Raw genomic sequence first — 13,761 nt, 5'->3', positions numbered from 1 at the left:
TGCTCCGGGAGGGGGCAGGCTGACGACGACAATGACGCGCCCGTGCGCCGCATGCTGTCCCGTGTAATCCGTGAAAACTGCTGTAACATTTTGCATTCGGCTTAATGGCGTCGCTGGCGTCATGGTTTGTCATCAGCTGCCGGCCACATTCGGTTCCTCTTGCCAATAATTCGAATAATACGTATTGCAATAATAACAACCAGAATGATTTAGTCGGCTGTGCTCGACTAGCCGATACTCTGCAGCCGATACAAAAATTCGAATTTCATGAATGCGAAACATGGATGCTCTTCTTCTTGACACTATGAGAAATACAGTCTACAAAAATTTCGATATTTATTATTTGATCTTTCTAATATTTACGTTACATAACTTAAGCACATAAAACAATAGAGATAAAGTCTTGATAGCTCTAAAAGTAAGCTTTTTTCAATTTTAATAGGAAGAGGGGGAGTTGGTCAAGTAGTTGAATGTTTGTATTTATTATATGACAGCCTAAATACCAACTTTGTTGATGGATTCTACCTGTTACATACTTTTGAGAAAATGCAATAACACTTTTTATGCACTTTCAATGGGTTCAGACTATAAGTAGAATCAAAGACAATATAAGTAATATATAAATATATAATATTTATATATAATATATATATATATATAAATATATATAATATAAGAAACAAAATATAAATATATTGTCTTTGGTAGAAGCCAGTCCAATCACTAAATATTGTTTGCCCCTGCAAAGCAACCTTCTATCTAAAAAAGTTTTTAAACTAAAAAATATTGATTATGTTTAATTTTTGGTATTCAAAAACTTATCCCCATCAATTTATTCCCTAGGAGCTGGACTTGCGAAAAGTGTGAAGTGAAAGAAAGAAAGTGTGTAAATAATAGCTAATATATTTAATTTAATCTGAAGACTATGCATCAATTAAAATCAGATCACAAAAAATTACATCAAGAAATACTTTTACGATAACAAAATGTTATAATAAATTGTTATGTAAATGGCCAAGAAGAGGGCATATCCTGCCTGAAGGCGCGCGCATAATACCTAACCTTATGTCATTTGCCGTGCTTTGCCTTCTCGATTGCATAAATAAACGTGCCATGCAGGTGTATGTGTGTGTGTGCGTGTGTGTGTGTGCTTGTCATATAAATTTGTAGATTTGTAAATGATTTTGCGTCAGACATTGTGTCGCTCTGCCTCTATTTGCGCCTGTCTGCCACAGTGGCTGCTCCTCTTCGCCGTCTGCTGCCTCCGCGATGCTTTGCTGACGCGGGTAAACATCTGTTTGCCAGCAGCAGCAGCAACAGCAGCAGGTGAGGTGAGGTGAGGTGAAGCCAGCCAACTGGGATAAGCAAGACTCTTACATCTATTATTTGCCTTATTCTTTTATGTATTTTACAACTGATGAAAATTGATGTCGTCATCGTGCATCGGCATCGGCATCGGCAACGTAGTATTCTCCCCGAGGCGTGTCCCACAATTTAGTTAATGCCAGCTGCATGCATTCAAGACTATTCGCAGTCGTTTTATTTTTCTCTGCCATTTAATTACACAGCAGCTTTGGCAATGCGTAATATTGCGCATACGCAACGTGTGCCCACTAATTAGAAACCATCACCACCACCATCACCGAGAGGAGTCGTATACATACACGTGTGTATTCCGTTACTGTGCCAACTACTGCTACTGCTACTGCTGCTGCCGCTGCCGCTGCTAGCTGCCAACTGCTGCTGGCCGGATAAGCCGGGCGAGACGCCGCCGGACGCACAGCCCAAATGTCCAATATCGCAGCCGTCGGGAAAGAGATTGCGGCACGGATAGATCGCAGCCGGAAAAGCAGTTGCTGCTGCTGTTGTTGTTGTGTTTTTTGAAGGTGTATTCAAGTTCTGCCTGTAGCAGGAATTGTTATTGATCTCATAGTAGATGCTGCTCTCATAGTGTGGGAACGTGTACTGTAAGGACTCGCACTTGATGGCCGGCGATGGCAGCAAAAGTTTCACTTGTTGATGCGGCTGCTGCGGCAGCATTTGTTCATTTTGATCAGGGAATCTACTTTTGTTGTTGTTGTTGTTGTTGCTGTTGTGGCTTAGCGACGCCGACGCCTCTTGCTTCACCACAATCAGGGAGGCAAGACGATCGCGCATTATAGTTAATAGAGTACAGCCGAAATGTGGCGTGTGTTAATGATGTGAATGGCGAATGTGAGTGATAATCAAATGCTGACACAAGACACAAAATGAACACAGAAACAACAACAAATATAGGACACATGAAGGCAATGTATTAAACACCTGTATGGCGCACTGCAACGCGATGGAGATCCAGCACGACGTCCCAGCTGAAGCCAACCCTTGGCAATTCGCCAGCCGTAGATGTTTTGTTTTGCTTATATTCAATTGTAGTTGTAGTCAGACCAGGCTGTGATTGCCCTGCTCTTCATTATTTCTCGCGGCACTTTTGTTCTCGCCTAGTTTGGCATGTCCTTAAACTTGAACTTGCGATTACTGCGATTTGGCCCGGCGACCTTCCGATTTTCCCTTGCCTACTAAGCGTTTGCGCACTGCCAACTGACGACGTAAGCAACTGACTACGCAATGGCTTACTCACGTTTACAAACACACACACGTATTGTGTATATGTGTGTGTAGGTGGTGCTTGGTCTCACAAGGACTTATCTCAATGTTATTCGTAAGCTGAGTAAAGACATAAACAATCTTTTCCTGTTGCAGTTTGAACAATGCACCTGCACTAAAGTCTATCAAATGATATACAATTGATACGATTTATTCACCGTTCTGCCGTCTGCCGTCTACCGTTAACCGTTAACCGTCACGTTACACATACGCACTGTGGCACGCGCGCTACAACTGCAACGGAGTTGTGCGATATTACGCATACGCTGCGTTGTCAGTCGGCTTCCGTTTCCGTGTTGGACTAGATGACAACTTGTTGCAATTTAACGATTCTTTAAACACAGCACATTATTATTTATTAATATATTAATTAATGCGCGAATTAGTACATACATTTTGATGCGTGTATGCTTTAGATGTAAAAAGTGCCGTTTGCTAATTATATTTGATTCAGGTATTTAGTGTTTGGGCTTGTTTGTTTAATGTTTGCGAAAAGTTGTTAACAATGCGGCGTCTGTGACGCGACTGAACTTATCTTTACGGTTACACGCGACTATATCCAAACGGAGGAGCAGCGCACAAAACGAACAATCTGCTTCAGTCGGCGTCGCAATCGTTTTGGTTGCCAGCTGGTTGCTTGGTCTCTATTTGTGTGCCTGCCTGCCAGCTTGCGCGTGTGTGTGTGAGAGGGAGAGTGAGCGAGAGAGAGACGGAGAGGAGACCGCTGTCGGCTGCAGCACACGACCTACCTTGCGCGCTCGGTTTTTTGGTAAGCCAAATCGTAAGCGCTATTACGTCATTCCCGAGCCATCATCATCAGCCAAAGCAGGAGCAGGGGCAGCAGCAGCAGCAGAGCCGCTGGCTGCGGCAGCAGCAATACACAACTCGTGTTAGCGAAAATCGATGACGTCGTCGTTAGGGCGCCTGCGCTGCTGCCAAAACAGCAGTGGGCAAATGCTATATACAAGCACGCAATAATATAGATGGACGGCTCGACGACGCTCGGCGTCGCATGAAAGCGAAGACGGAAATAATTTGCGTCATAAAAGCTCTGCCCTCTCTGTTCTTTTAACGGCGGCAGCGGGCAGGTGACAACAACAATAGCAATTGATTTTTTTTACTTACCTTATTTCTGCTATCTACCTGCTTCACCTGAATCGTTCTCCCTCTCTCTCTCTCCCTCTCTATTTCTCAGCTCTGCTTTGCTCGACTCACGCCCACATCGAAAATTATCCTTAACAAACAGAAAGGGAGCCGGCTTGCGGTTACGTGTACCGGCAAGGGCCTTGCGGCTTCACGTAGGCTTACGTGGGTGCATGTTTCTGCATGTATAACATGCGTGTTACGTTCACCTGCTTAGAAGAATGTCTAGAGCCATGTTCCTAAAAAAGTTAAAGTTAATATTCTAAGAAAACAATTTTAATATAAAATATAAATATTAACTTATTTGCTAGTCTAGATAAACATGATCATCATATTTCTTTAGGGTATACAAATGTTGATATACATAGATCATCTTTAGCATGTTTTCCAATAAAATACACTGATGATCATCATCATCATGCAATAGCTGTATGTAAGTATATTATTAGTTATATTAACGTGCTTTACCATTGACACCAGGGTGTGCAGATCACAAGCAAGAGCGGCAAACAACCGTTGTTTATACACATACATACATACGTAGCTGAAAACAGCTCCTCCCCTGAAACTAAAAACAAAACTAAAACTGAAAGCAACAAGTGACACCCATGCATACATACACACACACATAGAAAACGTGAAGCCGAAGCTCGGCTCACAATCCTCTTGGGCTTGCGAGAGCACAAAAAAAAAAAAGAGTCGTGGACAGAGACTGAGTGGGAGAGTGAGAGTGAGAGTCGGCCTCGTAGTGCTTGATTACCAGTTTGAGGCGGAGCAGAAGTATATGTAGGTGAGGCCGGTAACGTTTCGTTTTCGTTCGTTTTGCGAGTTCGTGCTGTGTAATGCATTCGTTGTGGCTATTTTTAGATAGATTCCAAGCCACGTTTTCTAACTGTTTTTAGCGTATGCCTGAGCCTGAATCACAACAGAGCTTTGAGACAAACGTGAGATCGTCGGTCAGCAGACTTGGGCGCAGTGGGCTCTTCCTTTCGATTTCGCTAGATTTTTTTCCCATAATGCTTTTTCTGCGCTCTGGCATAGGCTTCATCGACGGCGGTGACGGCGGCAACGGTCCCAGCAGTGTTGCAGTGCAGTTCACCTTAGCGTGGTGAGCCTCAAATTCATGCATATATGTGTATGTATGTATGGAGGGAGATACGTACAAGTTGAATTTTGGGAGCGACGCAAGTGGAACTGGTCTGGTGTTGTTGTTGCTGTTGCATTTATTCATGGCTGCTTCTGACTTGTTGGCGCTGCTGCTGACCCGCTCGTGGCCCCAAAAGTGCATACACACACACACACACACACACACACACACACACACGGCGACACACACAACTCCGCGGCGGACAAGCGTCGGAGTCAGAGTCGGAGTCGCTTCCAAGATGTTATTGTTGTTGGTTTTATTGGCTGTATTAAGCATGGCTTGCCAGGCCAAGCCAATAGCTGGGCACTCCTTGCTTTTGCTTTTGTTGGTGCTGCCTCCCCTACCCCTGCCCCTGCCCCTCTGCTTTCGAGTCGCTTTGGCTTTTGTCTTTTTCTGCGATGATATTCTAAATGTGCTGCGCCAAATTTACCTCTTCGTCCGTTTGGGCCTCCGTCTCTGGCCTAATCCATGTATCGTTTTCGCATCGTTGCGCGGAGTTCGTGAGTTTAATTTAAGGAATTTTAGCTCTTTTTGATTGCTGTTTAGGCTTTGATTTTTGTATGTCTTTACCAAATTTCAATTAGCAAGCGGCACTTTGCGTTTGCTATTGCGATTTTTTGTTGCTTTATTATTGCTGTTGTTGTTGTTATTGTTGTTGTTGCTGTTGTTGTTGTTGTTAGACAGCGCATTTGTGACGGCGCCTTTTGAATCATTTGCATAAATTGCTTTGGTTGGTTTGGCCAACCCTTTACCTCTCCTTAACTTTGGCTTGCTTTAGTTAGGCTGGCTTCATTCCGTCCCGGACAGACATGCAGACATGCCCATTTTATCGATGACCCACCTATCTATTACCGGGCATAACTATAAGCCAAGTTACCCCCATAACATCCCATGCAAATTTTCAGTTTTGCCTGCAGGTGCATTTCGTGGCGAATTATTGTCATTATATTGTATTTTATACCTGCAAACGTCTTTCATCTATTGCAATACATAAAGTGCAAGTATTTTATGCAATTTTTTTGGTTTTTTTGGCTATTTTTGCTTTTGGCCAAATTGCATTTTGAGGCGAACATGTCGGTATATCACGTATACGCCAGGGGGTGTACTTCTCTTTGGTAATGAATGATACAGTTTACAAATAATTCGATTAAAGTTTTAGAATCCTTTTCCGTACAACTATAAGCATGTCAAAATAAAATGGTAAGCTAAATAGGTTTTATAAGAATCCTTTAACAAGCTTGCAAATAGTCTTTATTGCTGTATGTATCCTGATCATAAACCATATCGTTTACTAATATAGTAGGGAAAAGAAACTTACAAACCGACTAAAAGATGTCCTGAACTCAGCGAGGCGTTGTCTATACAATCATTTCAGCTTCCTTCAATACAGACATACGCAAACTCACACACACACACACACACACGAACGCACTTTACGTAGCAACTGTACTTCTTCTTCTCTTATGGGACTGTTCTCCCACACAAATAATGGGACATTCATTCTTGTCGAGCTTGTGGACTGATTCTTATGAAATATTCAGGACTTAAATATGACACACAATTGAGCGCACGAACCAAAGCACAAACTAGATTTAAAAATAGTTTTCTTCCAATTACGGTGTTAATGGGGGCGAGATATCGAAAAACTAAAATATGCTTCATTTGTGTATAGTTTACGAGGAGCTACAAAACGAATTTGTATTCACCGAAACCATAATACCCGTCCTTATCCATTATTGATTGGTTCAGGATATAATACAGTCGTCAATATTAATATTTATCCAAAAGCATACATACATTTTAATAAAAACATTAAAAGCCTCAATCCCAATCAGAATACAAGAAGTTCTAATAAGATCTCCGAAAGCTAAAGAGGATGATGTTGTAGAGAATAAATTATTCTAAAGAAATATTTCAAATTAATCTTAATGAACTATATTAAGATAAAATATATATTAATAAGAATGAAATATCATAAAATTGGATAAAAATAAAAGAATTATAAAGGGAGAAAAATATTAAAAGTTGCAAAGAAATAAGAGACATAGAGTGAAAAGCTGGAGGAGTATATAAAATATAGACTAGATAGTAAGGGTTAAAACTAAATATGTAAATTATATTAACTTAAAAGAAAGAGCTAAAGGGAAAGGGAAATCAGTATTTCCTTAAGACATACATGTAACATACTCTTTATATGCCTGGTATATAACTTATAAATTGCGATACACACGTATACAATCAAAGAGCTATGACATGGACAAACGTCACCGAACCTATTGAGTCTTTGACCTCAGCGAACAGATCCCAATTAAAGGCACGGTTTGTTTGCCTTGAAGCCGAAATGAAAATCGATATGAGGAGCGTGCAATAAAACGGTAAACGTTCTTGAAACAATTTGACATTAACTATGAACTGGGTTCAACTTTAAAACAGCGACTCACGTTTAAAGTTAGTTAATACCTATTTTTCAAAACAAAGAACGGAAAAGTCTTCTATATAATACGATGTATCCAGACTCTCGAAGTATTTTCTCCAATTGAAAAAATTAAGCAACTGGAATATTTGCACAGGACTAGAAAAATAACACTCATATTTACAATAAATATGCAACGGTAAATGATGGATTATCCTTAATAGATTTTTCTTAGGTAAATTAATTGCAATAATCATGGTTAAAAGAGCTGCGGGTGAAAGTATCCAACTACCGCCTTACGGCGATTATCAGGTTCCAGTGTTAATTAGCGTGTCATTATTTATAGCGCAGTGCTTTGTGGTTGGTTGGTCGCACACGCCGTGACGTCATGACAGCATACGAGAAATCAATAAACAAAGACGTCATGAATTTGGGTGGCGACGCGTGTCCGTGACGGGCTACATGGACATGGACATGCTCTGTTAATTGCGCTCGCAACATGAATGAAAGCTTCGGAGCATCTGGTGAGTGCGCTGGCAGAGGCAGAGGCAGAGGCAAAGGCAGAGACAGAGACAAAACGCCGGCCGGCAACGGAGGTTCGTCCACGCCGCGACGTTGCTGTTGCTCTTGTCTGCACTGCTGCGGATATTGTGCTCTCGCTCTGACCGGCAGCGGTCACGTGCGTCAGTGACGTCGCGGTTACTCACTGCACTCAATTTATTGGCATCTCTCTCTATGTGACGTCAGAGTTGTTTGCCACCTGCTGGACTGCTCCAATTGACAGTATATATAGCGGCCTCTCGCTCGCAATGACGTCACAGCAAAACTGGTGTGCGTGGGGTTTTTATACCCTTGCTGAGGTCATTACAATTTTACCAAGAATTGTGTAACGAAAAGAAGTGGGCATTCCCGACCCAGTAAAACAATTGTGTTACGCAAAGAGGTAGGCTTTTCCGACCCCGTAAAATATGTTCATTTCTGATCAGGTCGAAGAACAAAAACCTGTTTTTTAATAACTTGATCAACGTTTTGTATACATCCTTGCTTTACTTGTTTGCATGTTTTAAAAAGGACTCTTAAAAGGCAAATTTAATTATAATTACTCTTAACTTATGACAATAATTTTTCCAATATGATAAAGCAAAAGTATACAAATGTATTGAAATAATGTTGTAGGCTGTGAGGGTATTTAATCTTCAGTTCTCCGCAGATAACTGTACATTCTCGCTTGGCCTTCGCTGCTCATGTCCTTCCTACGATATTAACGATGATGTCACAACTCTCTTGCACTTGACTGCAGCGCCAATATAAATAGCCAAAGGATAACGACACGTGCAGGCGTTTTTGCAGGTTAAAATAGTTTCTGATTAGCATATCTAAAGCGATTTTCCAATAAATTTATAGTAGGCATTTTAAGCGTTAATGTGAGTAAATGTGTTCGACGCAGTCGACCGTTTTTTCAGCAGGCTTTAAATAGGTAGGAGGGAAACAATTTTAACCTCAGCCCCGACTCGAACCACCAGACACTGAGAAGTGCGACAGCTTGATACTCTGCCCACTGACCTACAAGCATTTAGTGCTGTCAATTAAGCTACTTTTTACCTAAGCTATTTAAGCTATTAGCTATTTATGGCTTCTCATTAAAGCCCCAGAATCCCAGTGGCATATTTATTGCGAGATTTTTTTAGTTATTCCTTATAGGAAACTGCTTCAAAAGAAACTGCGCAGCTTTTTGCATTTTTGTGTCCCAACATTGTGCACTTAATCCTGAAGACCGCCTTGCCAACTTTTGCTTAGAATGTCAATTCAACTATTTTCGTTTAAAATGGCAACACTGGCAGCATTAGTAAATTCAACACAGTATTTATTACAGTACGGTGCATGCAGTGTGTGTATGTGTGTGTGTTAGTAAGGCAAAGGCAAATGCAAAAGAAAATGTGTAAGAAAGAAAGATCGGAAGTAAAATTCAAAATAGAAATGACAATAACAAACGGTTTACTTTGGTTTTGCGCCAACCAAAAAAGTTGTGTTACTGCGGTTTAATAGTTCGGCTATGATATTATATTATTAAATCAATCGAGCAACTAAAATAGTACAAGTACATAGTACATAGTAAAAGACTTTTAAGTTCCAATTGGAACTGTATGAAAAAATTGTATCCGTAACGCTGGCACTTGAAAATGTTTTAACTGCACGTGAGATTTCCATAAATTATGTGGCTTGTCATTTACAAGGAGCAAAACAATATGCTGGACAGTTGAAGTCTGAAATGAAATGCACACAAAAACGTTGCCGGCCAAGTTGCAAGCAGATGCCAAGCCGCATTCAAGCCGCATCCGAGCCGTTCGTTCATGTGAAGCCTCTGTTTATGGCGGTTTTCGCACCCGTGGCGCTCGGACGGCGGCTGGCTCTCGCGACTTGACCTCGACCTGTCCCGTCTTCTCATGCTCAGGGCAATACAACGTTCAAATAACCAATGCTCGGCATATTATTTATGTGCATTGAACGAGAAACACTTAGAACTAGAAACTAATATCTGCAGACGCAGACGCAGACCTGGGCAGCGAATAAGCGACAGTAGTCTCCGTGGCTTGGCACGATTACATCTTTATACTCTGAACCGTATAGATGTGTATCGTCTGATAGCTGCGTGTAAAATTCCAGCTAAGCCATGCACCTCGGTCAACAATTGAAGGCAGCGACAAAGCCACAACATGCGATTGTTAAGTCAACGGGTTTGTCAAACTGCCGACAGAAACACGGCTTCGATTCGATTGGCACCTTGACAAGCCTGCAAACATCTTAAAATGGCAATTGGCACCGAAGATGATGACGGTAATATTGCCAGAGCTGGTGCCGCTTCTGCCGCCGCTTCTTCTGCTTCTGCTGGAGGTGGCGCTGAAGCTGTGACTGGAGGTGAAGTTTTTTATGTGAGACTCTATGTGTTCATATACTAAAGTAAGTGAGATAAGGAGACCTTTTCAATAAGTTTACTTGAAATTAAACAATTCAGAATGCTCGACTAGAAGTTATCCTGTGCCCTGAAACAGGAACTTCCACACACGCCGCGCAATAAGAATCCGAGTAGAACTTGGTGCCTACCCATGAGTACTTCTCGGGGCGTGGATCTTCCGAATATAAGTATTAGTATAAACAGAATCTTCAGATGAACTGAGTACCATATACTTTTTTATACAGGTATTGCTTCTACGAAAAGCATTCTCGGCTAACTTCGGAGTTTATTGTCCGATCTTTATGAAATTTTCGGGGCATAAGTATAATTTCCAAATGTGGGTAAATATTAAGGGGGTACAGGGAAGTATTCTGGATGTTTATACTATAACTCCTAGGTATCTCTAGGTCTTAGATGTCGATATCTATTATTGTAGATTTCTTGGGGAGTTATCAATGGTTCGAGTTTAAGTCTCAGACATATCAAAGTCTATCAAACATAACAACAGGCGGAAGAGTGGACGGATGTATCACCTTCGCGATCAAGTTTACCTTAAGCTTACCCTGTTCATCTAGAATCGATAAGTATCGATTTTCACCAACCAGAGCTAGAGTTTGACTCACCAAATTTTGTACTAGACCTTCATAGAGATCCATAATATTTAACATATTGGTACTCTTGATCTCTGCATGCTATCTAAGATTATATATTTGAAATTTAAGGACTTAAACTGTTATAGGCAGAAGAGGAGACTCCATTATTCAAGAATGGAGTCTGAGAAGGAAATTCGAATTATGGCAGCTGGCTCTGGCTACAGAATATTAGCTAGTCAGGTATATTTAATCCAATTGTACAAAGGTATTTCCCAACATAGTTTAATTTAGAGTTGCCTGCCATATTAAGAGACTCTTTCTTGCTTTCTTCTGTGCTGCTGATCAAGAGCAAAAGCAAACCCGTAGATGGTAATTAAACTATGCTGATCATACAACTAAAACTCAATCATATTACAAATCTTGGCGCGGGAATTCCATCGATCGGCGCATCCGAGGAAAATGTCAAGCACGCTAACCCGGCAGAAGAAGTGCATAATTAGTCAGTGCAAAAAACCAGAAAGGCGAAAAGCCACCAGCGCAGCAGACACCTGAACATGTCAAGGCGATTTTTTTGTTGTTGTTTCTGAATATGTTTGTGGAGGCAAAGACGATGTCAATGGGTTATGTGTACTACAACTAAGTCAGAGCGATCGCGATCGCCGTCTATTTAAGGAGACCGTCGAGGTCAGCTGCAGCTTGTTGCCATTGTGATTGTGGCCGCGAGTGCGAGTACGACTACGAGTACGAGAACGTAGCACGCAACAGCCGCCGGACCGAGACGGGCCGATGACTAAGGCTAACCACCGGCCACAGGTGAGCAAGCGGTCTGACTAGACTGCCGGCTGACTGCGGGCTTCCTGCTGCTAACACAGACATCATTTCAATTGGCGTACGGCAAAGTTCAAGCAACAATTGAATGCGAAATTTATTGCGACCGATCGGTCAGTCGAATTGAAACGAAGTGAATCGAATTATTTTTATAAATGTTTCAAATGGATTCTCGCTTTTGATTATCAAACGGCCAGTCCGTAAAAGTACACGCTCGCAATTATCCGATACCGATCGGTAATTGAGCATTGTGTGAGGTTGCGATCATAAATACAACTATAGCCAGTACTTCCTTGTGGACACCCTCTGGCTCAGCTCGACCCAATCGTAAAGTTCAGCTTAACTCTGTTGAGGGGCTTTAAATAATCGGGATGCTGCATGGCGCAGTAGTTAATTTCCTAAAATTGATTTGGAACTGAGTCACCTACCTGGAGCAGTGCAGGGCAGATCTTTGTGTCTTCCACGTTCAGCGTCAATGTTCGGTCTGCCGTCTTGCCGCAGCAATAGACGGCATTCAGCACAAACTGATCGGTGATCTGATCACAGCCCTTGACATCGATGCGAGCCAGTTGGGTGCACTTGCGCACCAATCGCATGAGGCCCACGTCGGTGACCCGCCCGCACCAGGACAAGCCGAACAGGCTCAGCCCGGTCAGCTCATTGAAGAACTTGAAGTGGTCGTCCTCCAGCACGTCGTTGTCGCACCAATGGAACTCCGTCAGGCTGCTGAGCTGGCCCAGGCAACGAGCATGCTGGTTGCTAATGTCAAACTGTCCAGATAGCTTTAAAAATGTTAGCTTGTTGCCCTTCTTTTCGGCTAGGGTTGAGAGGAAGCCCAGGTTGAGCTCATTGGAGGTCATCCAGGTTTTGAGTGTGCATCGCTGCAGATTGGGCAGCTGGGCAATGATCTCAAAGTTGGCATCACATCCAGAGAAGGAGAGTTCCTCCAGTTCCAGACAGCATTCGGCTATCTTTTGGTAGAGCGACTGATTCATCACCTCAAAGCAACAGTCGTCCAAGACGAGTGTGCGCAGCTCCTTTAGGGGAATGCCAAACTCGCCCGAATTCCACAGCAAACAGTCCCGGAGCACCAGCCTCTGGAGCTTGGAGAAGCCGCACAGGTGTTTGCCTACGGTCACAAGCAATCCGAGTTTAGCTGGCATTTTGAATATATTGGCTTACCAGTGTAGCAGCCATTGATCAGCTCAAAGGACTCCAACTCCGTGTTGCCCTCCAGATTCAAGCTGAGCACGTCCTCCGCATCCATGCAGTCTATGCTGACACGCCGCAGACCCGTCAGACGCGACAACAGCGAGCAATAGCGAAACTCATCCGTCACGTTGGTATAGTATATCTCTTCCAGAGTCTTGCAGTACTCCGCAATGAACTCGACCAGCAGCGACTCCTTCTGAAAGGACGCGCAGTTGACCAACAGCACCTTTATATAGGGCCCGGCCACCTTGAAGAAGTCTATGATTTCGGGCAGCACCATCTGCTCCACATCCTCCGCCTTCAGCGTGTGCCTATGCGCCCGCGCCCAACTCTCGAAGGCGTGCCGAAACTTGGGAGCCACACACGCTAGTCGCACCTTGTCACACAACGTGGGCAGGTAGGTAAACAGCTGACGTATAATTTCCTCATGCAGGCTCAGTATGTGGCAGCTAGCCGAGCCCTTCTTTTCGGCCAGCGCCAGCAATCCAGAGATTCCAGACATTCTTTAGTGTCGTCGGCTCGCTTAACCCTTTACACATAAAATTTTCAATGCTTCGTTCTTGACAGGTCTCGACACTTGTCATCAAATACATGTTGGGAGTCTAACAAAGCATCTGATGAACACGTCTCGATTCTCAACGCTTCCTATGGCAGCCATCAGAAAATTGCGCCCGACAGCTGCAGCCAATTTTCATTCCTCGTCAGAATCAGGTAATAAACAATTTAGTTTTTGTTTTTGCTTTTGTTTGGCAACAATTAGCTGCATAATTGACTGCATAAATGCATAAATAAAAGCCAGCTGAAAACAATGAGAAATGCGAGTATA

At 42.7% G+C, this 13,761-nt stretch overlaps 2 protein-coding genes across 2 annotated transcripts in view; both read right to left on the bottom strand.

Annotated features, from left to right (window-relative positions):
* Positions 1 to 2,953, bottom strand: part of Hr38 (Hormone receptor-like in 38) — a 33,267-nt gene extending 30,314 nt beyond the window's left edge. The window contains exon 1 of the mRNA XM_064679239.1: positions 2,305 to 2,953. The gene's annotated coding sequence lies outside the window, so the exon portion shown is untranslated. The remainder of the gene's footprint in view (positions 1 to 2,304) is intronic.
* An 8,842-nt stretch (positions 2,954 to 11,795) lies between these two features.
* On the bottom strand, positions 11,796 to 13,512 carry LOC135426216 (uncharacterized). Its single transcript, XM_064679236.1, has 3 exons — positions 12,906 to 13,512; positions 12,152 to 12,852; positions 11,796 to 12,097 (listed from the first exon to the last, which is right to left on the bottom strand). The coding sequence occupies exons 1-3, from the start codon at positions 13,435 to 13,437 to the stop codon at positions 12,035 to 12,037; spliced, it is 1,296 nt and encodes a 431-aa protein (XP_064535306.1). The 5' UTR covers positions 13,438 to 13,512; the 3' UTR covers positions 11,796 to 12,034.
* Between the last annotated feature and the right edge of the window lie 249 nt (positions 13,513 to 13,761).

Source organism: Drosophila montana, unplaced genomic scaffold (genome assembly GCF_035044405.1).
Source record: "Drosophila montana isolate Dmon_TW-CO22-7 unplaced genomic scaffold, ASM3504440v1 contig_1_1, whole genome shotgun sequence".
NCBI classification, from domain to species: domain Eukaryota; kingdom Metazoa; phylum Arthropoda; class Insecta; order Diptera; family Drosophilidae; genus Drosophila; species Drosophila montana.
Note: the sequence above shows the minus strand (reverse complement) of the source record. Positions and strands in the feature narration are given on the sequence as shown.